The sequence below is a fragment of the Macrobrachium rosenbergii genome, chromosome 21 (assembly GCF_040412425.1).
Source record: "Macrobrachium rosenbergii isolate ZJJX-2024 chromosome 21, ASM4041242v1, whole genome shotgun sequence".
NCBI classification, from domain to species: Eukaryota; Metazoa; Arthropoda; class Malacostraca; order Decapoda; family Palaemonidae; genus Macrobrachium; species Macrobrachium rosenbergii.
In genome coordinates this window covers 20504727-20531580 of record NC_089761.1, presented here as the reverse complement: position 1 = coordinate 20531580, position 26854 = coordinate 20504727, and the positions used below count along the sequence as shown (strand labels likewise).

Genomic DNA, 26854 nt, shown 5'->3' with positions numbered 1-26854 from the left:
CACAATATTTCCACAGTTTGTCAGTCTGCACACATACACACACACACATATATATATATGTATATATTATATATAAATATATATATATATATATATATATATATATATATATATATATATATAGAGAGAGAGAGAGAGAGAGAGAGAGCAGAGAGAGAGAGAGAGAGAGCGAGAGAGTATGTGCATGTGTTGGAGAGCATTTGTTTATCTTCACACACAAAATTTCCAGAGCAAGTGTGTGGAAGTCTGCAATAGTTTGCATTTCATACGTTCGGTGTATTTCCCATGAGAGCTTCCTTGGAAATTATATAACCCAAGAAATGTCATAGTTTTTATTAAAAATGTGTTCATCAGTGAATAATAAACAAAAGGTATGCTGTGTCCGGTTAAGAATAGAAGTAATTTAAAGCCCATTTATTTTCAAAGTATATTTTGCTTATACTTGCGTGCATTTATCATACAGTACATTCGAAATTATCGTGCGTATAGATTGCGTTTATTTTTAACAATGAACTTGTATGAAAGATGACACTTCTGATGTATAAAAAAAAAAATAATAATAATAATAATAATAATAATAATAATAATAATAATAATAATAATAATAATAATAATAATAATAATAACAATTCCGGTTCTGATGCAGGACGAAGGCAAAAAAAAATTAATCGCAGCAAAAAAGGAGAATTTTATTCTTTCTTTGAGACTTCCTTCCCGAGCCAGTCGAAGGCTTCCTGTAGACCCGTGGAGTCGAGAGCAGACGTTCCCTGGACAAACCAAGGGCGTTTCAGGCCCTTGAGATTAAGGGCGTCTGTGATCCACTGCGATGACTTGGCCTCAGGTAGATCTTGCTTGTTGGCCAGAACGAGCAGTGGGCAGTCTTCCAAATGTTTATCCTCGAGCTGTAAAAGAATAAAAGAAAAACAATGAGGCATAACAGCTTTGTTGTTACCGATGCCGTAATAATTATTATCTAGAGTCACACTTCATGTCTATATATTGCTGAATCATTTCATCTTTTCACTTAATCCTTTCCACAGGAAGGATTGTATCTTTTATTCTTTGTAGCACTATATTATAGTGTAGGTCATATTGATTCCTTCCTCCCTTCAGTCTCGATTAATTAATTTTATGATATAGCTACGGTAAATTTCTTTCCCCCATGCCATATGAACTACACTATACACCGATATAATTTCCAGTGAGAATAATGAAGGTTTGTTTAATGTGATAGTGAAATGATGTCACTGTCACTCTATCTCTTAGGTCTTGGGATCTAGGTTACTTAGAATATCATGAAGGTTTCTACTCCGGAGGACGATGATTATACCTAGCCGAGACCCTCCCTTTATGAGATATGATATTGCGTATATATATAGTTTGATGTAACGCTGATCACACACGTTCATGCTTCTCATCTCTGTCTCAATCACGGTTACGACACACTACAGCCGACTGACCACGAGGTGTACATTTCACGGTTAAGTTCCGGAGAAGCGAAATGGGTTTTCCGGACAGTGTTTCAAGGTTGCACGGTCTCGTTCCGGGATACAATCAGGAACCGTTCCCCCGCTAGGCTTTTTTTTAAGGGTTGCACTGGGAGCAAGAGTCCGTGCTGGCAGAAAGACGGCTGAATCGAAACAAGATAGGCCAGTGTGGCCAGAAACAAGGTAGGCCAGTGTGGCCAGAAACAAGATAGGCCAGTGTGGCCACGCTTAACCACATGGATCTAGTAGAGAGAGAGAGAGAGAGAGAGAGAGAGATTTAGCTAAGTATATGCTTCAATAAGTCACCTGTGTCTTACCATGAGGTCTAGTGCCTCCTTTGCGATAGCTATTCTTTCTGTGTCGCTGCTGTCTACTACAAAGATGACAGCAGAAGTTCCCTCGGCGTACAGTTTAATCATCTGGCTAATCCATGGCTGGTTGCCAAAGTCATACACTGTATACGTAACATTCTGGTGTTCTACTGACTCGACATTAAAACCTGTTCGAACAAATGTGAGGAAAATAAAAATTAGTAAGTGACAAACCAAAAAAAAAAAACATTGATTTCCTCCATTCTGTCATTTTGTATATGACACATACAAAAGTTTATATGGTTCACCCGTCATCTCTTGCTCTTGTCTTAGTTTTGTGAATTATCAAGTGGTATTCCTGATTGGTATCAGTTATTCAAGAAGTTACGTTTCACCTCATTCAAGCTACCTTTAGGACAGACATGTCATTCGTAGAGTGCGGAGACTGCTGGAAAATACTTTGACTCACCAACGGTAGGGATCGTCGTCAGAACTTCGTCCATTTTCATTTTGTAGAGAACTGTAGTCTTCCCTACGCTGTCCAAACCAACTGTTCAGAAAAAAAAGATTCATATAAGAGAGTGATTCATAACGATAGGCAATGTACACAATACTCTTAACCATTCAAGAGTTGGCGAAACAAATCCACAGTTACGCGTGGGTACATATATTCAAAAATAAATCACTACGGAGAGCTTTCAGATTGTAAACTCTCTGTAGAGATTTATTTTTAAATATACGTAACTGTGGATTTGTTTCTCCATTTGAAGACTCATGCTACCATGAGTATTTTTTTTTTTTATTTAAAAGGCAGCCACATTTTATTTCTGTACTTCTCAGTTGCATGAACGCTTTGAAAAAAAATGTAAAAATTCGCGTGTCATCAAATTTGGGTCCCTTTTGGGTTTTTCCGTTTGGGTAAAGGCAACCCTGACGTTTTGTATCAGCTGGAAGGCGCATAAATCTCTCGTGACGCTCTTTATTGCTTAGTAGATCGACTTCGTAAACAGAATTAGTAGCGTAAGATTGTCGATTGTTAAACAAATTGGTCGCGCAACAATGCGGGTAAGCTGATTAAAAAAACAAAAAAATGAGTAAAGATTGTGCTGCCATATATTCGAGTAGCGACTACGCGTCATGTTTATTCTGGTATGGATGAAAATATGCCTGGATATTGATTAAAATGGCAGACAGAACTTAGTGAGCGCAGTGTTGAATTATTGCATAAGTAGTTTAGCTTTACCGGTATACTAGTGGGTACGTGTATACGGTGTATACGCGTACATTATATACACACATACACACACACACACACACACACACACACACATATATATATATATATATATATATATATATATATATATATATATATATATATATACTCGTATATATATATGCTTCCCTCTTGTCCACCATACTGCTTTGTCTCTTAGGATTGGACGGGTGGCCATCGTTCTCAGCTAGCACTCTGCTGGGTCCGCGTTCGATTCTCCGACCGGCCAGTGAAGAATTAGAGGAATTTATTTCTGGTGACAGAAATTCATTTCTCGTTATAATGTGGTTCGGATTCCACAATAAGCTGTAGGTCCCGTTGCTAGGTAACCAGTTGGTTCTTAGCCACGTAAAATAAACCTAATCCTTCGGGCCAACCCTAGGAGAGCTGTTAATCAGCTCAGTGGTCTGGTTAAACTAAGGTATACTTAACTTGTCTCTTAGGAGGGGGCAATTCCAGTAGGGTGCAGTCAGCCCGTTTCTCAGTACTTCTTTAAGGATTAGGTTTCCTTAACTCCAGCAGACGTTAGTATCCGTTGGCAAATAAGCTGTAAGCCAGGAGTGATCAACGGACCTTGCAAACTTGAGACAAGCACTGCTCCGCTAAGCCCAGACGCTTACTTTGGCTGATTGCACTTCTTACAAGTTAGACAGTTGGAATCGCAGTTTTCATTTATATTACAGAGTGTGTGTGTTTGTGTGTGCGTGCGTGCGTGCGTGCACGCTTGTGCGTGAGTGTTTGTGAATCAACTGAGTAAATGTATGCAATAATGATAATGAACCTTACCCATCAATATCCTGAATGGCTCAGGCCTTTGTAGCAGCGAAAAAATTCTGCTTATGACGAAACCCATTGTTGGTGGTACTTCAGAATTCCAAGTTCCAGCAGACAGTCTTTCTACACTTTCAAATCAGCGCTTTCAACTTTAGAGACATCAAACTTTCATAAAACTTCTAATTTTAAGAACTTGAAAGATTTCATGAATGGTGGGAGCTTGTTCATGTTTCGTATGAGCTCTGACTACGAATATCACGGACTTGAATGTTGTATTCGAATTGTACGTGAGCCTCGACTGGCTTTTGCACGGAGTGACTCCGTGTATGCAGTCGTGCCTATCGAACGGAGAACTCTATACCAGCACTTACCGGATACAGATTGTTTATAACACCAGTGGCGTCACGAGTGTCCGGACTATGTCGTGGTGTCAACAGATACCCTACCGTACATAATCGTTAGTAATTATTTTGTACTAATGCTACTTATAAATCGCAATTCTCGTATGAAAAATAGCAGATTACGTACTTACAGAGTACGATGTCATGCGCACAGACTTCTTGACTTTGTTTTGCGAATTCAGTGGAGGCTCAAATAAAGTAGAATTTATCTTAAGCAAGATTTTCGTTTTACGTTAGTCTTCAAAATAATTGTTTATTTCAGTACAATTCTGTTGATTAAATGGTTCCCCAGTACATCCTGGGAGTAATAAATCTCCATCTATTAAAACAGATGCCAGCATTTATTTTACATGTATGTTCCTTGTATCAGAGTCAATATTCTATGCACGGTATATCATGATTTATAAATTAAATTAACCGTTGTACTATTCTGATTACGATACATGACAAGTAACGAAAGTAACAACGTTGCAGAAACGTGAATTTGCATTGTCCGAAGATATTTTCAAAGCAACGAGGTATCCGTGCCGTTAGTGTCATTTTAAAAGCGTAGCGAGTGCTGGCTAAATTAAGTGGTTCCAAGCGTCTTTGTCACTGGGTATTAGTGATAGCCTAACATACAGTATTTTATTTTTCTTGTCTGAGTATGCTGGATTATGTTCTAATTCTAATCTTGGCCCAAAATATACTGCTTTCAGTGGTGTTCCGTAAACTGAGTCGATAAGTTGGCATATTTTTAAACTTAGTCTGCAAGCTAATAATATCTAGATATCACACATCTACTGTATGTATATATATATATATATATATATATATATATATATATATATATATATATATATATATATATATATATAATTATATATATGTGTGTGTGTGTGTGTGCATAATTTTCAAGGGGAAAGGAACCCTAAGGATAGAGCATCCCGGTTCTCAGCAAGTTTTCAGGAATGTGACTGCTGGTGTAAGAAGACACCTGTACACAAGAAAGTTTGGAGACATCTGATTTTTTGCTGGGATCTAACCCGTTTTTGAGACGACAGCTTTCTTGCTAGTTCTTTTAACAATTGGCTTTGCTATATATGCCGCTTTGTTGACCCTATCATAGCATTTCCTAGAGTAATTTTCGCAACAGTATCTTGTGTCATTTTTATTTTAGTTACACTCAGTGATTTCATTTTGTGTGATTTATACTCTCCATATCTCACGTATCTTTTATTTTGCTTCAACTTCATTTCAATGAAACCACCAAACAATAATGACCAACAAATAATGATGACCCATTTCAGTGAAACCAACAAATAATAATGACCTAGTGTTGCTCCTTATAGGTTCCCGAATTATGTTGCAAGTTCAGTAATAGTTAAGGGAGCAAAAGCTGCTATGTATGACGAGATTGTTAGGCTAACTCTCCTTTTTGAAAGTAGAGTTTGCATGTTGAAAATAAGTTGTTAGGGATAATTATTTGCGCATTATAGGTTGATTAAGAAATGTTGTGAGGGTGAGAAACACTGTGATAGCAGTAAGAACTGGAAAGGTGATTAGCATAGGTAATCAAATGGATCGGAGTATTTTGAAGCAGTTTAATCATGTGTAGAGAACAGGGACGATAGGTTGGTGAAAAGTATTTATGATTTCTGAAGTTTATAGAAGAGGGAGTTGAAACAGACGGAGGTCATGCTTATTAGATTAGGGTGGGGAAGGGGATACTGGAATCGAGGAACCGTAATTTTCTGGAAGTGCAAGTGGCCCAATGTCTGAAAATAAAATTCTGCACATGGGTTAATTTTTTATGCAGCAGCTAAAAGATGAGCAGTGCAATAATTGTTGCCTTGGTTGCTGTGAATTCATTCCCTACAGTCTTAAATGTCTTACAATCCTGTTTTCTACGTTTCATATTCTCTTATATTTCACTGTTGTTTTTGGTTTCCTTTTATTTGTGGATGTTGTTTGTAATACACCAGAACTGGAGTTTTCCCGTTCTTATTTTATGAAGAATAAAATGTTTTGTTCAAGTTTAGTATGTATTAGCGGCTTAAAAACCATGCTCTTCTAACATGAATCCTTTATTAACGTAAGTATCTGAACGGAATATTATATTATTCATATGTTTTGTATGGTATATTCCCATCAAATTCCGGCTAAAAGCCATATCTGTGTATTCATGTGAATGAATCTTTAATCACAGAACAAAAAGACTTAACAAAATCAAAGAAGAAGAATGTAAACATTGCACCTAAGATATATGCTTGAAAATGTGACTAAAAGAAAACAGTCGCAAACGTATTAGTTTATAATAGCTCTCAGTATATGAGAAACTTTATAGGAAATTCTCTCCTTTTTTAGCGATGATTTGTATTAAATAATTTTATATATTGTATTAATACTTATTTTTATCAAATTAAAATAATTTATACATGGCTATTCATACAAATGTATACAGTTTTATGAGACCTACTACTTTTTGTTGACTTTGGGAACGCATGGTCGGACGGGAGCTACGACTGCTGGTTCCTTTTCGGCGAACGGATCGCCGTAACTCATTGCAAGTGCGTGTTACTTGCTACATATACCTTTGGCACTGTGAAACACCGGATTAGTCCGTCAAAATGGTTAAGAAAAGTAAGTGTATCGTATAATAACTGTATTTTGGATGTAATATGTGGTATGGGATTTGTGTCAAGGAAGATTTTCACTTTTCCTTCGCAAACTCATTGGTCAAAGATGGTAAAAAAAAAAAAAAAGCGAAATGGGAGTCAGTTGGTCTTCTTTAATGACTAACCATCAAAGTAAGCAACACATCTGAATTTCGGCTTGGAGCCTCATGAATTCCTTTTTATTTACTGTAGCTTAGGCCTGTTAGTATGCCCAAGATTACACAGGGAAGGCTACTAGCCTAGGCCTGGCTACTCTTGGCTACACGTACGATAATGGTATGTGTTTCTTCAAATTTAAGTTAGGTTTTTGGTATGTGCGAGATAACTAGGCTAGTGTAGGTTTTTGGTATGTGCAAGATAACTAGGCTAGTGTCTCCTTTTAGTAAAACTTGGGACCATTTTACCTACCGGTAGGCTGGTGCTTAACCTAGGGTAGGCCAGCTGTAAATTTGGGAGAATGCCAACTACCTTCGGGAATGTTTACTCCTTTTTCGTTTATATTAATGTCTTTTGTCTATATTTATGATATTTACCATCTTTCTCTTGTTCATGTTTTTACTTCATCCCCAAGGGCCTGGTAGTAAACGCAGCCTCCCATTTTGCACATAGGCTAAATTGGTAGTTACTGAACTAGAGAGGTGTGGTAGTAAAATGGGCATTATTTTATAAGTTGCCAATACACAATGTGAAATTGTAACCTACAGTTTTTAAAAGAGCTCTATCAAATTATGACATAAGGTAAGACAATACTGCCCTTCCCCCCTCCATAGCTAATACAGCAAAATTGTAACCAGTAAACACCCCTAGGACACATTAGGTGGGTATTTTTAGGTTCTTTTAGTGTCCTATCATTTCCTAGCCATTTTTTCATGAAAAACCTAAAATGGTTTTCCATGCAAAATATTTAGCTAAGTATGTTAGTAACTTAAAAATTTTACCGTAAAATGTAGTTTTCCCATAAATTCTTATTCTGAAGTTGAAAGTGATCAACCTAAATGCTAGTGTGTTTTGAAAGTCTTTAAGAGTTCATTTCAGTAGCAAATTAGTTGGAGTTACAGGACCCCCTTATTGCCTATCCTACAATTATCGGGGACCACATAGTAAACCTGGGGTTGTTGGATGGAGGAAAACAAAATGAGTGAAATACAGAGAATTTTTCTTGTGATTAAGTTGGATTTGATTTCTGTGTACAGTACCTTAGCCTACTTGTTCTTGGAAGGGTGTAGCAAAGGTAAAGCATCGAAAACCCATTATTTCAGCAGCTTTCTTTAGATTGTTGTCAGAATTACTTTGTCTTTGAAAATAATATTTATGAGCCATAACTGCAGAAAATTACAGGAAATTATAATTTAATATTAAGTTGTAGGGTTTATTCTTCTTAAACCCTTAGAATAGGTATGGAATTTCATAATTATAAGGTATTATCTTTTATGTAAGTAGGCACTGTAGTTCACCGTATTTTTGCTAATGTAATATATTTTGTATTTTGCAGAGAGGCAGTCAAAGAGATTGACTTTGAAGAAGAAATATAGAATTCTGAAAAATAAAAAGGAGTCCAAAAGGAAGAAGAAGAGGGAGATGAAGAGGCACCCTGAAAAATTCCCAAGTGAGATGATGATGCCTTTTTTAGTTGTAATTGATAGCCTAATGGTTTGCCTGAATGTAAGAGTTTAACGCATTTATGTTGTTGAGTCAGAGTCACAAGATGTCAAGTATGCTGGTGTGATTTTTGTATGTCAAGTATGCTGCTGTGATTTTTGTATGATATTCATATTAATAAATGTGGTTGGTATGCGTAAATATACAGTAACCCCTTGCATTATGGAAGTCTGCGTTGCTAACCAAATGGTTGGTGGTACAGTGTACCCAAAGCTAACTTTTGTTAGTAGGTTAAGGTTTGCAGACAGTTTTCATTTGAACTTAATAGAATTTTTCTGCTTGGTATGATTTTATCAGTGTTGATACAAAGGTAAAGACTTCATATTCAGTCAGCTGTTGACAGTTGTAACAAACACAGTTGAGCTCCCAGTTAGAAATGCCATGGCCAAATTAGTGCATTTTGTAATACTGTACTTTTGTATAGTTTAGGTAATTGGTTTCTGTTCATTCACAAGGAAGAGAGACTTCTGTGAATTATAAAAGTTGTGTTTCACACTGCAACTTTCTTATATAAATTGTAATATAAATAGCCACATAGTATCTTGATTGGTTTGTCTTGGATTTAACATCTACTGCAATACTTGCTGGATTGCTTTTGTTGGAAAGAAAGTTTATTTTTCTCTTATTTTAGGAGCTAATTGTGGAATCTTGATATGAAAGGAGTACATTACAGTTATCTTAAGTCAAAAGTTCCCAGATCAAATATTACCTTAATAATTTAACCTTACTGATTGCTGTAGGGACTTGTGCATTTGGAAACAACACTCATTTAGTTTTGGTAGGTGAGTGTGTAAATTGAGGTGGTACTTTTTGGGACTTGGAACAGTCAGCAGGGTTAATTTGATTTAGTCTGCAAGTTCATATTTGAAAGGATTCATAAATACTAGGTAAAGTGCTCGTATCCTTTTCACAGACTTCTTGACTGATATGTTTTCACATCATATGTTATTTGTAATAGACATAGAGTTGGTGCTACAATAGTAAAAGTTGCTGCTTATGTTGGACCATATGTAGTAAACTCTTTGGCACCCTCACTTCTTCGGGAATTCTTGTATGAAAAAATTTTCTTATATATACGTAACTTACCCAGTAATTACTTAGCTAAGACTTTCTGTTGCTTCGGCAGCTCAAATTTGAATACAGTATTCGCAGGTTAGCGCTTCAGTTTAGTGTAGATGACTGGTCTCGCCCACTAACAAGAGTATCAGGAACTACTTGGCAAATACTCGTCATTACATTTCTGCTGACACTTCAGCCAACACAGAGCGTCTTTGTCAGGTTTGTTCTTCAATTTGCCAGTCAGAGACCAGATTTTGATGATGTTTTATCGCCGATTTTGGGTAGCCTTCAAGCTTACAGCATTCAGGACAGTTTTTGATTGTTTTGTTTAAGTTGTAATATATCACAACAGTACCGAATTTATAATCAATTGTTTAACTACCGGTAGCTTAGTTTAACCAGCGATATCGCGTTTACCGGTGAATGTAAACGTGTTTGTTGTCGAACCAGTAATCGTGATTTTGTACTCTTATCTGCAAGTCTCAGTCTTAATTGGAATTTCAGACTTGCATGTATGATGGTACTGTGTGTACTTGGTCTTGGTCGGTAAAGGTTAATTTCCTTTTTCGAATAGCGTAATAATAATAATGTGATCGTTACCAAACCAACTTTCCTTTCTAAGTAGTGTAAGAAACTTAAAGTTTTGCGTTCGCTACCTCGCTTTTTTTTAAATTTTCATAAACAAAAAAATGTTAATATTTCGTTATATACCCAACCAATATTTTCGTTAATAAAATGCATAACTGTAAATCTCAAATAATGTGTGACAGGAATTGAGATTATGTATATATGATGGTATTCTGTGTACTTCATCTTGGTCTGTAAAGGCTAACTTTCCTTTTCCAAGTAGTGTAATAAACGTAACCTTGTATTCGCTACCGGACCGATATCTTGATCATGAAATGCATACTGCTAGTCTCAAATAATGTTTGATAAGTATTGAGATATGTATGCATGATGGTGCTCTGTGTACTTCAACTTTGGTTGGTAAAAGTTAACTTTCCTTTTCTGAGTAGCGTAAAAAAAAAAAATGCAATATTGTTTTTGCCACCGGACCGATATTTTCAGCATTGAAATTCAAATCTGTAAGTCTCAATTAGCATTTGAAAGGAATTGGGATATCTGTGTAATGATACTCGGTGTACTTCATAAATTTGTCCTTAAAGAATTAATTGAACATCTTATTATTACACTTTCCTTAGCAGAGAACTGAAAAGTGTAAGGGCAAGAATGCAGTAGGAGGGAATTGTGCTCAACATTTTGGTTATGACGAGCTTTCGGAGGATGACAGGAATCGTGAAGAGTTCCACATTGTTTAGCTCCTTCTACGAGCGACCAGTAGCACTCTCCTGCTCGAGCTACTGGCTCGACTGGCGCCAACTGCAGAACGCTCGGCGCCAGCTTCGGGAGCTCAGGGCTCACTCTCTGGCGCCTCAGTGTCCACTCTCGGGCGCTCGGCACCAGTTACTGAGATCCTGGTGCCATCTCTCTCCTCCTGCTAACCTTCCTGCCCATTTTATCCACTTGCTTCCACGCCTGGCTCCCTCGCTTCCCTCTCGTGCCATTGCCAGTCTTGTTTTAGGTTAACAGATGTTAACCTTGTGATAGTGAAGTGTTGTGCAGTGGAGGAGGTGTCTGCTCGTCCCTCGATTCTCCTAGACAAAGGTCCATGTCATACTCCCCCAAACCTGGGAGTAGACATACTGGAAGTCCAAGGGAGGTCTGGAGGTTTATACACGGGTATTGCTGGCCCAGGTATCAACAGACAGCCACAGGAAAGGCGTCTTACTGGATGTGTAGTGGAGGTGGTGGCTATCCGGCCCTACTGGCTCCACTAACCCAGTCCCTGTCAGACTCCCCTAGACCTGGGAGGAGGCATACTGTCGGTCCATGGGAGTCCTGGCGTTTTTTTGCCGGATAGCTGCCCTCAGGAACCTGTCAGAGGTGCTGACAGACAGCCATGGGAAAGGCTCTCATAGAGATGTGTCTTTTTCTAGTGATAGTCCAGTCAGAAAACACTGATGGCATTTATCCTAATGAATAGCGGCCTTTGAAGAGACATTTTTTCTGATGATTTTCGCTCTTCACTCTCCCGTGAGTGCTAGGGGAGCAGGAGTATAACCTACACCATATTTCTAATGGGACAGCCTTGTGCCATTGTCTCCTGAACTTCTGGTTGTGGATTGCCAGTTTTGGTGCCAAGTTGACCATCAGTGCACAAGTGTTCTTTTTGTCCGCTTCCATAGCTCCCGTTAAGTGCCCGAACTTCCAGTAGTGCTTGAGCGCCCTATAGTGCTTGAGCTTCTTTTCATATAGAGCTCACAGCACCAGCTCTCGTGCGTCTGGGACCATCCCACCAGTGGCTATTCCAGTCTCTCTTTAGCTCGGTGCCTGTCGTTTCTGGGAACATACTGTTGTTCTTTTTGAGTGCATCAGTTAAAAGTCGGCTCTGGGCTTCAAGTCATGGACGCCAGTCTTTGATCATTGGGTGTCTTCCTGCAGTATCGGACTCCTCCTTTGAGTGTTCTCATACAAATGTTTCAGGTGGTTTTGTATCTTTTCAGCTTGTTCCAAAAATCATTACTGACTTAAATGTTTGACCTTCGCCTCAGAGTTCCAGATGACCTGGAATTGCTCCCTTTGTGACATCAGCTGGTGTCTCAAAGACTGTCGCTTGTCAGACAGGGACTTTGATGTACAGATTTTGGAGCTTGTTGAAGAAAGCTTACTATAAAGGGAGTTGGGTTTAACTTTAAACCCTTGTTAAGATTGAAGTAAGATCTTTCTGGACGGACCCTAGCAGCAGGGGCTAAGCAAGATAGAGCTCTAAAAGTGTTGCCAAGAGACATCACTTTGCTGGTCCCTTAATCCCTGTACTCATAAGGACAGTTAAGGTAGTATTTTGAGATTTCCACTCCTCCGTTGGGATCGCAAGAAGGGAGTCTTGCTTCTTTTTCCTCTATTGGGAGAAACACCCAGTCACTATTAGCCCTCTTTTTCTTGGCCTTCAGGTGCCTACCAAGAGAATCACTGCTACTTTCAGATGGCATATATCCTTGATCCATTTGCCCTCTCTCTAGCAGCACCCATTCCAAGCACCTAATCAACTCCAGAACTCTTGGCACCAGATTTCTGGCGCTGAATCCCGAGCTCCCAACACCTATTCCTGAGCGCTCGACATTTCCTAGCCATACTAGGCTCCCACCTCTGAATGCCTAGTTCCTTTTAACAGTTTGTTTCTTCATTGCAGCAGAAGTTGTCACCTCTGGTTTTGTTCAAGACCCTTTTTTATCCCAAGGCTGGATTTTGGTGTCTTTTGTGGACTTTCCAAGTTACTGTGAGCATGTCAGATGTTAGTTTTGTCCAAGTACAGTTCCGCATATGTTTTAAGTCTGTATGATGTGTCATCGAGTCCACACTGGGCGTTATCGCATAAGTAGTCGATCCCGCCCTGATGGCTATGTCTCTGTGGCTGTCAAGTATCGACTGGGTCAACAACTAGTCCACTTAGTTATCCGTGAGTCTGCACTATGTTCTTCAATGTTACGTTGCAGAGACTAACCGAACAGTCCTATCGTACATTCTCCGGGCCATGTGTATGAAGTTCCTGGTTATGTAGGATACTTCATTTTTTCTTGTCTACTTACAGACTCCAAGTACATCACAGACCCATCTTACAAGACAGAGTCTGCCAGTTCGGGAGCTGTTAGGCTTTGGCAAGCCTTCTATTGAGTCTTCGCCCCACACAGGGACAAGGAATCATAGTGAGACACTGCTGTTTTTCCCCCAAGATTGGAATTTCCAGCTGGACCTTCGGTGGTATCTGTCCGCATTTAATCTTTTGAAGGAAGTCCTTTCTCATGAGACTAGTCTTAGACTGCTTCTCACTCCTTTTTCTAGTCAAGGGAGCCCACTCAGGGATCTGGGAATTTCCATGTTGTGTCCCCAGGAGAACGGAACCTTCACAATATACCATAAAGTTGAGAGCCTTTCACATAAGGCTTCAGTCCTTTTCGCTCCTTTCTCATTCCTAGACTACAGTATTCCTTTAGACTACACCACAGTCCTTAACGGACACTATTCTGCAAGTTCGTGCTAACTTGGACTCTATGCTCTTCCACCATTCAACATGGTCACTCTATGCTCTTCCACCATTCAACATGGTCAAGGAAAAGTTGGCCTTTTCAGACTAGTCAGAATGTTACGACATCCCTTGTAGCCCTGTTCTGAATTGTAATTTGTGATTCCCGGCTTGCTGTGATTGATTGGTGTACTCTCTCGGAATCATTCCACCTTTTGCAACTTCTCAAACAACCTCACTGTACCCCTTTAATGCCGACTGGACATATTTTACGTCGACAAAAATTGTCTGTCGGATGCTGAGTGGACGTAAAATACGTCAACTACAAAAAGTTTTTAAATATTCATGAAAAAATATTTATAGGCCTAGTTTTGTACTTAAATCGCACCTTGAGGGCGTTGAGCACGATCATGCTGTTGTTTTGTTTTGAATTTGAGCTGCCGAGGCAAGAAACTCTAGCTGGCAATTACTGCAAGTATATATAAACTCATATTATTATAAAAATGTCATATTTGTTTGCTTGGTAGTGCTTAATTTTTTAGCCTCTGGAAGGTACTACCATCAGGATGAATGCAACTTTGGAACTTGGTAGGATGTTTCACGCCAGAGATGGTCAAGGTTTGACTTTCAGATTTTGCAAATGACCATTAGCAAGTTTTGTTAGCTTTTTTTTTTTAAATGTTATGAAATTTGTTACTAGTAATGATATTGAACCATTAGTACCAAGAATTACAAAGGAGAAAATCATTTATTGCTTGCAGATGAAGTTGAGACTTAGTTGAAGTCTTCAGAGAATGGTTAAGGTACATTTTATTTGGGTTCATATATAAGTATATATAAGTGGATTCCTTCCATTGAATCATCTTTGACACTAATAACAGAGTCAAAGGCAGGAATACAATAGTTGTAGATATTATGTTTTTTACAAAACCATACTAGAAGTAAAATGTTACACAGATTGTAGGGTATGTGAATACCTTGGGAACAGTTTTTAAGATAGGAAGTAGGTAATAGCCATTGATTAGTATGAATCTTCTCTTAATTATTGAGAAACCCCATCATTGTAAATTTTGTTTTTTGGAGGGGGTGGCAGAATTGATCCATGTTGTTGTAGGGGGTTTAGTATTCCATTTCAAAAGCTGTATGGAATGATTTGAGGTATTCATGAAGGCCATGTTGAGGGAATACTAGTTTTCTGTGTTAACAAGTTGTAATTACATAGGTAAACATTACAAGGAAGCAGCTTGACTTTTTCAATGGTTTTATCATGACCTGTTACTGATTTTTCTGTTAGGATTTTGCATTTATGTTTTATCATTTATAGACAGCACTTAAAGAATTGCTGTAGGATAGTAGGAAAATTGGAAAGAAGTCTTTATGCCTGCATTTTTTTTTTTGTGTATAGTACTGTACATGTAATAGGAGTTCTCAAATGCTGAATAAAACATTGGAAATGATAAATTTATCTTGTTTACAGAACCAAAAGATCCTGGCATCCCTCTAAAACTCCCATTCTACAAAGATGTTATAGATGATTTGCGAGCATCCAAGGAGGCACACTTAAAGCGTTTAGAAGAAGCAAAGCAACGAAGGAAAGAGATGAAGAATCAAATAATTGCTCAGAAAAGAAACATTGGGTAAGTTTTTATGATGAATAGCGTTCCTAATTTGTTTAGTAAATTAGTATTCTCATGCTCTGTTACTGAAATGGTCATAGAGTAATGGTTTGTTCATAGAAAGAGTAGCAAACAGGAATGGTTATCACAAAATTGTCAAATCGTGAACAGGATTTGAACTCATGACCACCCCAGTGGGAGTCAAGGTGATGCCACTCAATTCCTATGACCTACTGTGCATTAAAAGACCAGCATTGTGCCCTCAGATGTTTATCATAGTAATAGGGAAAGCTGTAAAGGTATGTTTACAAGGCAGCTTTTGACAGTTGCTGTATGCTGATAAGAAAACAATGTTATGATGATAGGAAAGGAAGCAAAGGAGCCATAGTATTCCTACTGTGGGGGTGAATGTACTGAATGTGAACTGCTTGTGTAGGAGATGCTCAGCACTGCAAATTTCAAATACAGTAAAGAATTTTTAATGCCTCTCATCCATAAGAAGAACTAATAGTGAACAGATGGAAGATGATTTTATTGTGTTGAAGAAAAAGAGCAACTGCAGTAATAAAAAGAGCAACAGCATGGATAAAATGCAGCAAGGTTGTTGGTGGCAAGCAAAAGTATAAGTAGATGTGAATGTTTATGGTACGTCTAGCAATGAGTAAGGAGGTGATTATGAAAGTGTGAATGATTAGTTTCATCAAGTAATCTTTGTGATGCAAAGAACTTGATAGCTTCTGCAGGATTAAATTTTTGCTATTGTCCTTCCAAAACTGGTAACCATCACACTGAGGCCTTTACATGCACCTTTTTGCAAGATCTTTGGAGACCAGTAGTTGCCACAGGCTACTCTGTACCCCACTGGATGGAACCACCACCTTTGGCTGCAAGTTGAGTCTTGATAGCTAAAGAGTGGCTTCAGTAACTTTTGAATGTGTTCAGCTTAAAAGTGCCGAGGTTCATGGTGTGAGTATGCTTGGAGGATCGCATCAGAAACAAATAGTAAAGAGTTGGTTGGTTAGGGGATGGAAAATAGATTGAGGTGGTTTGGCCACTTGTAGAGAAGGGAGAATAGCATTTATTTTTAGTAGTAGACATAGAAATGACACCATGAAGACCAGTGAAAAGGCAAAGCCCATGGAGTAAGGTTGTAGATGAGGGTCTGTTCCAGACATGAATAAGGCAAAAAGTGCATAAGGCAAAGAGAATGACGAGACCAATAACATCGCTTATCCAAGGGAAACCTAATGTGTAAACATGATTAATGATGATCTTTGTCTTTTGTTCCATATTGATCTAAGAACAAAAATTTGGTCACCTTTCTCACTGTTGCATTTGGCTTTGTGTTAAATAGGTTTGGCATGTGGACTTTTTTTTTTTCTTGTATTCCAGTTTTCATGTGAAATAAAATCCATTGATTTGTAAAGCTTTAAATGTGGCATGTGCCCAAGTGTTTTATCTTTAAATATAGAAGTACATAAGTAGATACTGAGATTAACCAAAGTTTACTACCTAGCCAAAGTACAGTACTGTATATACAGTTTTGGTTTATTTACACAGATATTTCTTGATTCTAGTAAGTTGTTTCTGTCAAAGAGTATGTTTTTGATTAATACAAGACAGAGTTGGATCAGTTTTATTAGAAACCTTAACTCACTAACAGTAAAGTTACCTTGATAGAATGTGCAAGTGCAGTTAATTCCCCATGCAAAATGGTGACTTGACATTAACCCACATCTTTTTTCATTCTGCGTTATTTTGCACATGCATTAATAACCAGTATATGGAATTGTAAGTTAGCATTTTGTCAACAAATAAGGATTGGGTTAGAGTTGTGTATTTTTTTCACTGGACATTGGCTTGGTGTACTGCTGATCATGTTCATAGGAAATAAAAAGCTAACACTAGTAAGCCTTTGCCCAAGATCTCAGCACATTTGCACTTCTGTCTCATCTCTGACTGTCGAAATATTCTGTAAACCTAGCTGCAGAGGATTCTATCCTCTTTTCTTGTATACATGCCATGTGAAGTATATGCTGTTGTAAAAACTTTAGCTAAATCTTTTAAGCCATGCCAGATGCTTTCTATAAAAACAGTCAGAGAAGATACATCAAGGTAACTGACCCCTTAGCTCTAGGGGGGTAGCAGTGGGGACAAAGAAGATTGTAAAGTATTTGGTGAAATAGACCCCAGCATTTTATAGTGATTTCTAAAGAGTGTCTGTTTCCATGTTGACACCTTAATATATATCACTATATCTTTTCCAGGGATTTTAATATTAATGAACTACTTCAGCATGCTAAGAAGAGGGGTGAAAATTTTGATAAGAAAGAATCAGAAGAGAGTGACGAAAGGAATGGTCTCAATGATAGATCTGCTAGAGCATACTACAGAGAATTTAAAAAGGTAGGTTCGCACTTTTATTGATTTCTGTGATATCATAGTGTCGTCGACTCATTTTTGTTGGGTTAAATTTTGACGAGATGTATAATGACATTGATGATTTTTGTTTGGTTTGTCATGAGATAGATATCCTTTCAGGTTATATAGTTGCTTTTGATCTAAATTTTCAGAATATTAAAAATATGTAGTTGGTATTAGTCATGATGTTTGTTGGCATCCGTATTTGTTCAGCCGTCGAGCCCATTCTAAGAGACTCAGTAATTTTCTGATGCTGACATGGCAGAGGTAGCAGTAGAGTATATGTTGTCTAAAGAGGTTAAGGGAGCCCATACTCTTTTGTGCATCAAGCAGGATCGTGTAACTCTCGTTGCCATATTTATGGCTGATTTCTGCCCTGGTCAGAAAGCTTCATGTATTTTATCTACTAAAGTAAGCCCAGTGCCATATTTGGATGGTTGATTTCTGCCTTACACGAGTTTCATGTACTGTATCCATCTGCTAAAGTAAGACCTTGTGACTCTCACTTAATTGATAAACACAGAGAAACAGAAATTAATAGTGTCATGGAATGCTATTTTGGATTTCAGGTAACCCTTGCAAAGGTTGTCCAATTTTTTTAACTTTGGCAGAAAATTCAGATTATAGGTACACATCTTTAAGGATGACTGAAAATTCGGTGCAAATAGTTTAGAAGATACTGTAGGGAAGATGTAGGCAGTTGGCTTTATAATGAAGCAAGTACAGAATTAACATGTAGTGGGGACACTATATCATTTGTATGTATCTTGAGAAGGAATTATCACATATGTTGGGATCTTGAGAAGGCATTTACTAGGGTTCCATGACAAGTAATTAGATGGTCATTACAAAAATGGGGGATAATAGAAAAACTCATCAAAGTGGTACCATAATGCAGATCTAAATTGATGACAGTGGCAAGCATCAGAAAAATGAGAGAGAAATATTGGTGTTCATCTAGGATTGGCACTGATTAGGTTTTGTTTATTTTAATAACAGAAAGTTAAAGGAATGCAGAATGTGAGGCCCCTAGGAACACCTACCATATATACTTGTGTAATATTCGACTCCATGCAATGTTCGACCCTCATTTTTTAAAAACTGCCTATATTAGGATTTTAGCATAACCCGATGCAATGTTCGAGTTTTGATTCTGGCAAAAAGCCTAGACTACGTTTCTATATATTTGGAATCAAAACATGATGGTAGCCTTGGCTATTTTAGAAGTCGCTACATAGCCTAGTTTAAGATTCTGACATCTAAAAATTGGGGTTAAACTAAGAAGCTAAAAGCATAGAATATGCCTATAAAATGTATAAAAATCAGTATATACTTATTTCAAATCATTAAAATTAGCTATAATAAACAGAAGGAAAAAAAAACTTCCAACCTTCTTTGTTTACAATAATTTTGTCATAACTACCAAAAGCTTGTAACTAGCAAACAGTATAATCATACATTTTTATTCTTTAATCTCTCTTCAACCACTAAAACTAATTAACAGTATAATAACCATTCATTTCTATTTTTTAATCTCTACCCAATTCCACTATTCTTTTAACTCTGTTACCTTGTTACTGTTTCTTAAATCAAAAGTTTTCAAAATGTTTTTACTCAGTACCCTTCAGTATGTACGATTCTTTGTGAATCATAAGTGAAGAGAAATCAGCTGATGAAATACAAATGGCAGCTAATACTTTCTTACATTTGGGAAATGTAGGCTACACTTATTATAGCCTAGAACAGCCATAAATATAGAAACAACATAACAATAATAAAAGATTCTCAGATAAGCAAAACATTTATATTTATTGTCTTTATTATACAAAAAAAAAATAGTTTGTCGACTTCTGTGGAAAGAAATGTTACTTTGTTGACTTCCGTTGTCAGGAAATCCAAAGCCTAGGAGTATCCTAGTCCCAGAATCTTGCACTTTTCCAAAACTATACCTCGTGTAATGTTCGACCCCAAAATTTTTTGCCGTAAAATTGGTCTTTAAATATCGAACATTGCACGAGTATATATGGTATATGCAAATAAACTAGGGATTGTAGATATGTTTAACAGAATGGAAAATCCATTCAAGATAAAACTTACAGTGACTGGAAAAGAAGCAAAGGAAGGAGTATATTCATAGAAGCTATGTTGGTGCTGTGGGAAGGGGGGAGGATGAACAGTGATGCTATGCTTCAAACATACAGAGGTTGTCACAAGATTGGAAACCATGGAGTATGGGATTTCTAGTCTAGAAAAAGTATGAGGAAAGAAAGGAAGGAACAGCATCACATTATGATAGAAGGCTGTTCTCAGAAGTAGTAAAATATTTGATACCTTACAGACGTACTAGACTGTGAAACAAATGTCGAGAAGACAGTAAGAAAATGTTTATCAACATCATGAATTAAGTGGAAAAGTTTGTTCTGTTAGTAAACAATGCAAAAAATTATGTGCACACAAGCCCTGTATAGCTGTTCACAGCAGTCATTGGTAGTTATAAAGAAAATAGAGGAGATTTTGAAGTGTTGTGCTAAAACTGCAAGGACTTGGAGCTGGAGTAGAGTGAGAAGATCTTATAGCAAATGGGTAAGATATGTTGGTGTGTCAAGCAGCTGGGAATGTAGTTTTTGTACATGCAATAAGGAGTGCGGATTAGTCAGAGAGGTAGTAATTGTAGAAATAGCAAGACAATGGCTAGTAGAAGGCCAGGAAAATCATGGAAAAGGGCATCATGTAAAACTTAGACCAAATAGAAATTAAGGTCAAAAGTACAAAAGACAAAACTAATGAAAGTCTGATGTAAAAATTAGTAATAACAATGATGATGGTTACCAAACCCTTAAAACAAATTCACCAATTGCCTTTTTTTTTTATGTGTTTGGAGCCAGTCCTAAGGTTGAAGAAGATGGTAAAGCTTCATGGCCACCTGAAGTAAAAAGCAGTTGTTTGAAGCACTTCAAGAACCAGTTGTGACAATAATACATTATATGAAAGTTTGGTAAATGAAGAGCTTGCAGCTGAACATTGGGAAGAAAAGTAGTGTTGCAGGAAATATTTGCAAGGAAAAAGGGGATGTTTATAAAAGTTTGCTGGAGCATAATATAAGGTGTAGGGAAAGGTTTAGAACAATTTCTTGAATAAATAATTTCTTTTAAGACCTTTTGAATGGAAAGTCAACTGCAAAAGGGAGCTTTATAGTAAAACATTAACAGGAAGAATCCCAGATGAAGGTGAAGGGGTTTATGTATTTGTGGGTGATGAGAAAGCATATGACTAATGTACAGAGTCAAGCAAAGATATAGGAAGAACTATTAAGACTCATTTAACAAATGGCAGATGTATCAGAAGAATATGGTAAATGTTCGTGTCCAACAAGGATCAATGTCTTTATGTTTATTTTAGCAGTTGAGAAAGATGCCAAAAAGCATAGAACAGTTACCTCTCATATTTAAGTATGCATTGGATTGTGAAACCAATGTTTGGGACAGTTAAAATAAATAAGTTATCAAAGTATGGACAGAGTGGAAAGATATTGCTTGTTCATGTATTTTAAAATGTTATCTAGTGAGTAATCAGTTAGTTGGGCCTTGAAGACATACAAAGAAAAAGAGAAGATTTTGAGAGATAGATAGGTCATGTGATGAGATATAGTAGGTTGTCAGAGAAGTAGATATGTAAGTACAGTAGCTGGTTAATGACCAGTTGGAAGGTTCAGGAAATGGAGAAAGGGCAAAGGTAGAGGACTAATAAAAAAAAAATGAGGAAACGCTAAAAGTTTTCACTCACAGGGCTGGCCAGAAATTATGAGGAAAAGGCAAAAGATAGGCCAAGAAGTGAGAATTTATTATGTTTTTGTAAAGCAAGAACATCATGTTAAAAGACGTTCAAAGGTTTTTATGGCCTTGTTTAATTCTGTAAGGTCTGTTGAATTTGGATATGGTTGGGGTAGACGGGTCAGGAAAAGTCAGGCTTTTCCAAATGATGCTTTCTATTACTGGTCAGGAAAAGTTAGTTAATTTTCTTTTTAATAACTGATCTCTTCTTTCAGTATTTCTTATTAACTTTTGTAACTTTCAAATGAACACCATATTCTGTGGAAGCTTGATTTTCAGGACAGTGGTCTCTGTAGGCTTGTTCCTTATGAATGAAGCTTTATCTTCTGAATAGTAATAATAATATCGATCTATTTATAATTTCCTCCCAGGTAGTAGAAGCAGCCGATGTTGTTTTGGAAGTGTTAGATGCCCGAGATCCTTTGGGAACCCGTGTCCCTCAGTTAGAAGCTGTTGTGACGGGCCAGATGAGCAAAAAGTTAGTTCTCGTTTTAAACAAAGCAGATTTGGTACCAAGAGAAAACCTGGAAAAATGGCTGAAATATTTGCGACGGGAATACCCCACTATAGTTTTCAAGTCTAGTACCCAAGTACAAGGTCATCGTCTTGGCCAAACCTCAGCTAAGTAAGTGTTTATTTTTTTCCAGTAAAGTCATTGCAAAACATCTTTGCTGCATATAGTAATGTGATTATGAAGCTTTGTGGGAAAATATTTTTGTTTCATCAACTACAATATACAGAAGAACGTGAAAGATTTTTTGTGGTGTGTATAGTCGTCAAAACATTTTTTAATGATTTAATAATACAGTACAGTACTGTATTATATGTATGTCTAAAGTGATTTCACTTATTTTCTTCCCAAGGATTATGAAGATTGATGAAGGTGTAATGCATACATCAAAGTGCTTAGGTGCAGATGTTCTTATGCAGCTTATGAAAAATTACTGTCGAAACAAAGACATCAAGACATCCATAACTGTTGGTGTTGTTGGGCTCCCCAATGTTGGCAAGAGCAGCTTAATCAACAGTTTGAAAAGAAGTAAATCTTGTGGTGTTGGGGCCACACCAGGCTTTACAAAGTAAGACAGTTTTTCAAGTTTATTTTTATAGAAAGTGATTTGCACTTGTTTTAGTTATTTAAATTGTTGGTTTTATGTAAAGTTTATGAAATATCTGCCCCAGTTCAAATGATTTGTGTCATTAAGAGTCATGATAAATTACATGTATAATTTTAACATTGATTTTTTCATTTACTTTATTATAATCAGCACCTCCCCATTTGAGACATATTTACCTCATCTGAAATGAATTACTGCATAGCCACTGCATTTTTATGTAGAAAATGTCTATAATTACAGTAACAACATACCAGTTATAATAGTAAAGACTTCCTTATCTTAAAACATCCATTTCTTACTGTGTACTTAACACCATTTGTCAACTTCAGGTCAATGCAGGAAATTATTCTAGATTCCAAAGTGAAGTTGCTAGATTGCCCTGGCATTGTGTTACCTGGCAAAGATGCGGATGATGCTACTGCAGCTCTCAGGAATGCAGTAAAGATTGAAGAACTGCAAGATTTGTTTACTCCTGTTGATGCTATCCTTAAGAGGGCAGATAAGAGCCATGTAGGTTGTTTGATGTTTAGTAAATCATCGATTAAAAAAAATGTTATTTTCAAATGTTGATGAGATTGTCAGTTTTCATGTTCTAAGTCTCCTTGTTACCTGACAATTTTTTTCTTTTACTTGCAAAATTATCTACCACTGCTAAGTCATTCATCAAACCATGAGAATTTATACCATAAGAAGCCTTCGGTATTGATTTTACTCCTCATGATGGTCTTTAATTCAATAGAAGTTTGTAAATTGATAAAACAAAATGAAAATATCTACCAATGTGCATCACATTTGAAAATAATTGGATGTTTTAAGTTAATATGGCCCATAGGGGGTTATTGCTGTTAGTGCACTTCATGTGGTTCAGTTTAGGCATTACTGAAGGTTCTTTGCAGTCTCCATGCAGCCCCTAGCTGCAACCCCTTTCATTCCTTTTACAGTACTTCCATTCTTATTCTCTTTCTTCTTACTTTTCACCCTCTCCCTAACAGTTGATTTATAGTGCAACTGCAAGGTTTTCCTCCTGTTACACCTTTCAAACCTTTTACTGTCAATTTCCATTTCAGCGCTGAATGATGTCATAGGTCCCAGTGCGTGGCCATTGACCTAAGTTGTATTGAATTAGTATGGGAACATTTAGTTTTTGATTTGGTATATATCATTGTGGTTAGCAGTATAATTGTAAAGAACAGGCTAATTATTTTGTTGAAGGTGAGATTTCAAACCACTGCAGAAATTACCAATTAAATTACAAAATATATTTGCCTTATTGGAAACGTAATTTAGAAAAAAGTTTGTAGATACAGTATAAGGGCTTTCTGGTAGGATGGTTTCTACATATGTGTCTGTATTCTGCATATTTTCATAAATTAGTTCAGTTATCATTAATTACATTATCTTTGCCAAAATTTAATTGAGTAACTATTTTTCCAGTTGATGATTCACTATCGTTTAGCTGATTACAAGTCTACAGATGATTTTCTGGCATTGCTTGCAAAACGATTTGGTAAACTCAAGAAGCAGGGAATACCTGATAAAGAGGGAGCTGCTCGCAGACTTCTACATGACTGGAATTCGTAAGTAGCGGTACTTATTGACCAAACAGTATACATGACTGGAATTTGGTAGTAGTGGCTCTTATGGACAAAACAGTATATAGACCTGTACAGTATTTAAGTGTAACTTGCATCTAGAAAAGTTCTGGTATAATAGTGTTCACCCCTATCTTTTATTTTAAAGGGATTGTAGTATGATGTTCAGTGTAATTAGGTAACAGAATGAACAGTGAATGTTTATGATCTTTACAGCGGTGTTATAAAGTACTACACACAGCCACCAGAAACGTCTTCAGAACAAGTTGGAGCATCATTGACTCAAGAACTAAGTGCAGAATTTGATATTGACAGTTTAAGAGATGATGAAGGGTCATTACTAAAAGAGTTGCCTATGCACCGTCCATCAACTACCATGAAAGTGAGCTCCTTAGGTCCAGTTAATGAAATGGAAGTTAATTATGATGAATGTAGTGACATGGAGGAAGATGATGATCAAGAGGAAACGTCTGGATTGGTAAGCATGATGGTTTTAATCTTGTTATAAATGTGGAAAAATTCATATGTTTGCTTTGTTCCCATGGAGCTTTAAAAAACTTCAAATGTTGTGAAAGTAAAGCTGATATGAGGCTAAACTCACAAAAACACTATTGATTAGCAGATCTTGTACAGATTTCTCACTCCATCCTCTGCTTCAGGTGGATGGAACTTTGCCGAATGATTCTGAAGCTTTAACTGTTCTAGGTGTAACTTTTGACTTGCATCTACTGTTTGAGAAATATCTAATGATAAAATATTGGCAAATGCTGCACAAAAATTGAGGCATTGTTTGCAAGGCTTCACATTTATAAGAGTGGTAAAATCAATGCAAACTGTTTTAGGTCATTTGTGGAATTTCCTTTACTGATACTGTTCTCCGTGATGTCTGCTTGTGCCAGAGATTTATCTTTAGATAGAGTGATCTGAGGTAGGTTTCTTTTTCCTAGTAATATGTGAAGAGGATTAAGACTATCAACAGATGGTCTTTTTATTTTTGTCACTTTTTCTTCGTAAGTTGTATGTCAACAGAGACGCTCACATTCACACCGATCCCAATCCCTATCTGCTGAGAAAGCAACCAGGTTCACAGCAACAGCGATTTCCCAATATGCAGGCAAATGCCTCGTTGCTCTAACTTCTCAGTTCCAGAGGTCCTTTTATCTTCACACCATTGGACTGTGGAACAGCCTCATAGATGTGTCATGCAATTGGAACTTCAGAAGTTCAGGCAAAAATGCAATGCATTACTGCCCTAGTGTTATTCTCCTTACATTTTGATACATTATCTTTTTTATAATAAGTGGTATCTCTTCTTTCTGTATTTTCCTTTACTTCCTCTTACTTCTTCCTAACACCATATTCTTTGGAAGCTTGAATTTCAAGTCAGTGGCCCCTGTGGCCTTGTTCCATATGAATAGGTTTCATCTACTGAATAACAGTAATCATAAATAAGTAGTATTTGAGTAATAGGATGTTAGTTACAAATGAGGGCAGATTTGCACCAAAGGTTCTTCACTAGGCTGGTTGGTATGCTTGCTTCACTTCACAATGAAAATCTTGTTTTTTTTTTATTTGGTGAATGTTTTGAAAGTTTTATTTTGTTTTCTCAAGGACATATGCCTTCCCTGCATAATTTTCATGTGTACCATATTGTGATCTTGATTTTTCTTTGGAGATTCTCTCAAGGAAAAATTCCTCCTAAAAGGTGGGAGACTTTCATGTTCTTGTTTTCCTAAGATTGTGATTCTAAGGACTTTTCATTTCTTGTGAGCTATGAAGTGTTGACGCATGGAGTGGCCCTCCTATTTAAAGAACTGAAGTGGGCATAGTCAGGTTAATGAACAGGAATTCTTTTGATCACACAAGCTGGAGCTTCAATTGTTTGTTCCTATTACTGGCCACTGTACAAAATTTTTGTCTCATATTTAGCTTAATAAAATATTGGTAACTAACAGGAATCACTTGAGCTAGTACTTATGCAGCTATGTTTTGCGAGGTTTGAGATTACAATTGAGAGGCAGAGAAGCTGGCAGGCAGTAGAATTTAGGTAGTATCTAGTATGACTGAAACAACTGGGAGATGCTGACAAAAAGGAGCATGTATAGGGAGTAAAAGTAAAAATAGCTTTCTGGCATTAGCCATAGGACATAGGGTTAGTCTTTTTGTTCAAGTAATGAAGTTCATGAACAACAACAGTAACTGTTTGTTTTGCTAATACCAGAAAGAGTTTCCTCTTCCTCTTGCACAATGAAACTTTTTGATGGGATTCAACTTCCCTGGGTCTGTGTACATCGCAGTTATCTCATGGGAATATACACAGGGGTCTGTGTACATCACCGTTATCTCATGGGAATATACAAACTATTCTTTTTTTTTTCTATCACCGAATACGCAGGGTTCTTTGCAGCGTTCCTTCGGCCCATATCTGCAACCCCTTTCACTCCTTTGATTGTACCTTCATTTATGTTCTTTCTTATACGTTTCTTTCCACAGTCTCCATTCAGTTGTTTCATGGTGCGACTGCAAGGTTTTCTTGTTACTGTACACTTTTCAAACCTTTCTACTGCCAATT

The 26854-nt window shown here is 37.1% G+C and overlaps 2 protein-coding genes across 3 annotated transcripts in view; one reads left to right on the top strand and one right to left on the bottom strand.

Moving 5' to 3' along the window:
* Positions 1-576: 576 nt before the first annotated feature.
* Positions 577-4184, bottom strand: LOC136849569 (ADP-ribosylation factor 4-like). The gene is made up of 4 exons (XM_067122902.1): positions 3861-4184; positions 2268-2348; positions 1805-1986; positions 577-902 (listed from the first exon to the last, which is right to left on the bottom strand). The coding sequence occupies exons 1-4, from the start codon at positions 3925-3927 to the stop codon at positions 690-692; spliced, it is 543 nt and encodes a 180-aa protein (XP_066979003.1). The 5' UTR covers positions 3928-4184; the 3' UTR covers positions 577-689.
* Positions 4185-6506: 2322 nt separating this feature from the next.
* Ns1 (Nucleostemin 1) overlaps positions 6507-26854 on the top strand; it is a 23439-nt gene continuing 3091 nt past the window's right edge. The window contains exons 1-9 of one of the 2 annotated variants that reach the window (XM_067123185.1): positions 6507-6871; positions 8399-8512; positions 15183-15342; positions 17589-17727; positions 21944-22197; positions 22436-22651; positions 23020-23200; positions 24125-24267; positions 24499-24760. In XM_067123185.1, the coding sequence (XP_066979286.1) occupies positions 6859-6871; positions 8399-8512; positions 15183-15342; positions 17589-17727; positions 21944-22197; positions 22436-22651; positions 23020-23200; positions 24125-24267; positions 24499-24760 (1482 nt within the window). In that variant the 5' untranslated portion in view covers positions 6507-6858. Of the gene's footprint in view, positions 6872-8398; positions 8513-15182; positions 15343-17588; positions 17732-21943; positions 22198-22435; positions 22652-23019; positions 23201-24124; positions 24268-24498; positions 24761-26854 lie in introns of both variants that reach the window. The other variant, XM_067123184.1, reaches the window with a different exon arrangement.